The sequence below is a fragment of the Bos indicus x Bos taurus genome, unplaced genomic scaffold (assembly GCF_003369695.1).
Source record: "Bos indicus x Bos taurus breed Angus x Brahman F1 hybrid unplaced genomic scaffold, Bos_hybrid_MaternalHap_v2.0 tig00003275_arrow_arrow_obj, whole genome shotgun sequence".
In the NCBI taxonomy this organism is placed as follows: domain Eukaryota; kingdom Metazoa; phylum Chordata; class Mammalia; order Artiodactyla; family Bovidae; genus Bos; species Bos indicus x Bos taurus.
Window position 1 is genome coordinate 35,092 of NW_020867636.1, and position 1,472 is coordinate 36,563.

Sequence of the window (1,472 nt, forward strand, 5' to 3'; positions counted from 1 at the left end):
TTTTTCATATTTCTTCCCAAATAAAATGTTACTCCTCACAGTTCCTGGAAACACCCAGGGCTGCTGAGAAACATATGCGATCCTCCCGTGCACGCTGACCTTCCCCTGTCTGGGGGGCAGCTCCCCCAGCACAGCACGTAATAGTGAGGACTGAAACAGAAGGCAACACACACGTATGAACAGGCAGCACTCAGGATGGAACATGCCCCACAGCACAGCGGCCCCCACCCTGGTGCTTGATCAATGATATCAGAACAGGATAAAGTACAGCTCTGGAAGTTGCAGGAAAAAGTGGAAAACAGCACTATTGGTCAACGTAGACTAAAGGTTGGTAAGGAATGTTAATACTGTAACAATCCACTCTGCCAGAGTTTCCCCCAAATGAAGTGCTCTACTCAGCAAAGACTAAGAATGTTTAACATCTTTCACTAGCAGAGCAGACCAGCATGATGTGTACTTTCTGTATCTGATGTTTAATGCAGTTGTTCTTGCATCTGGGTATCTTTTACTTGACAAATACTTTTTCTTAAAAAGCAGTGTGGGGAGGAGAGGAGCAAGGAACCATGGCTGCTATGGTAGCTCTTTGCAGTGGGCTAGGGAAGAGAAAGTTGACACGTTTTACAACAGCTGTTGTCTGCCTCATAAATCCTGGGATTCATGCAGTGCTGTGGAGAAGTTGTTCACAATATAAACAGGTAACCAGCAACAGGGACCTGCCTATCCCAATGGAAAATCCTTATAAGGAGCCTCTGAAAAAATGTATCTTGTATGAAAAATGTGTAGATCATAAGAATCTACAGCTTTTATCCCAGTTTATTTCTCCATTTACTGGATGCATTTATGGAAGGCATATAACAGGTCTTTGTGGGAACAAACAAAAAGAAATCACAAAAGCAATTAAGAGAGCTCAAATTTCGGGGTTTATGCCAATTACATACAAGGATCCTGCCTATCTCAAAGACCCTAAAGTTTGTAACATCAAATATAGGGAGTAAATTATATAAAGTTATCATCAATAAACGTAATTTGCAACAAGAAAAAAGTTATGTGGGGATTTCCATGGTGGTCCAGTGATTAAGAATCCGCCTTCCAGGATGGGCGGAAGGCACAGTTTGGGAGTTCAGGTGGACAGGTACACACTGCTGTATTTGAAATGGATCACCAGCAGGGACCTACTCTATCGCTCATGGAACTCTATTCAATGTTACATGGCAGTCTGGATGGGAGGGGAGTTTGGGGAAGAATGGATACATGTATATGCATGGCTGACATACACCCTTCACTGTTCACCTGAAACTATCAGAACATTGTTAACTGGCTACAACCCAGTATAAAATAAAAAGTTAAAAAAATAATAACTACATTCAGAATATAAACACTGAAAAAAAAAAAAAGAAGAAGAAGAATCCACCTTCCAATGACAGAGGCTCTGGTCAGATCCCTGGTCCCCTGGTCAGGGAACTAAGATCCCA

The 1,472-nt window shown here is 42.2% G+C and overlaps 1 protein-coding gene across 4 annotated transcripts; it reads left to right on the plus strand.

The window, feature by feature from the left end:
* Window positions 1–415: 415 nt before the first annotated feature.
* LOC113888944 (28S ribosomal protein S18c, mitochondrial-like) lies at window positions 416–1,162 on the plus strand. 4 transcript variants are annotated; one of them, XM_027535885.1, is made up of 2 exons: window positions 416–796; window positions 855–1,162. In XM_027535885.1, exons 1-2 carry the CDS (start codon window positions 564–566, stop codon window positions 1,072–1,074), a joined length of 453 nt encoding a protein of 150 aa, XP_027391686.1. In that variant the 5' UTR covers window positions 416–563; the 3' UTR covers window positions 1,075–1,162. The 4 variants fall into 4 exon arrangements, with proteins under 4 accessions (XP_027391686.1, XP_027391688.1, XP_027391689.1 ...); XM_027535887.1 differs by having other exon boundaries at window positions 424–715; window positions 858–1,162; XM_027535888.1 differs by having other exon boundaries at window positions 450–715; window positions 800–1,047.
* The last annotated feature ends 310 nt before the right edge of the window (window positions 1,163–1,472 follow it).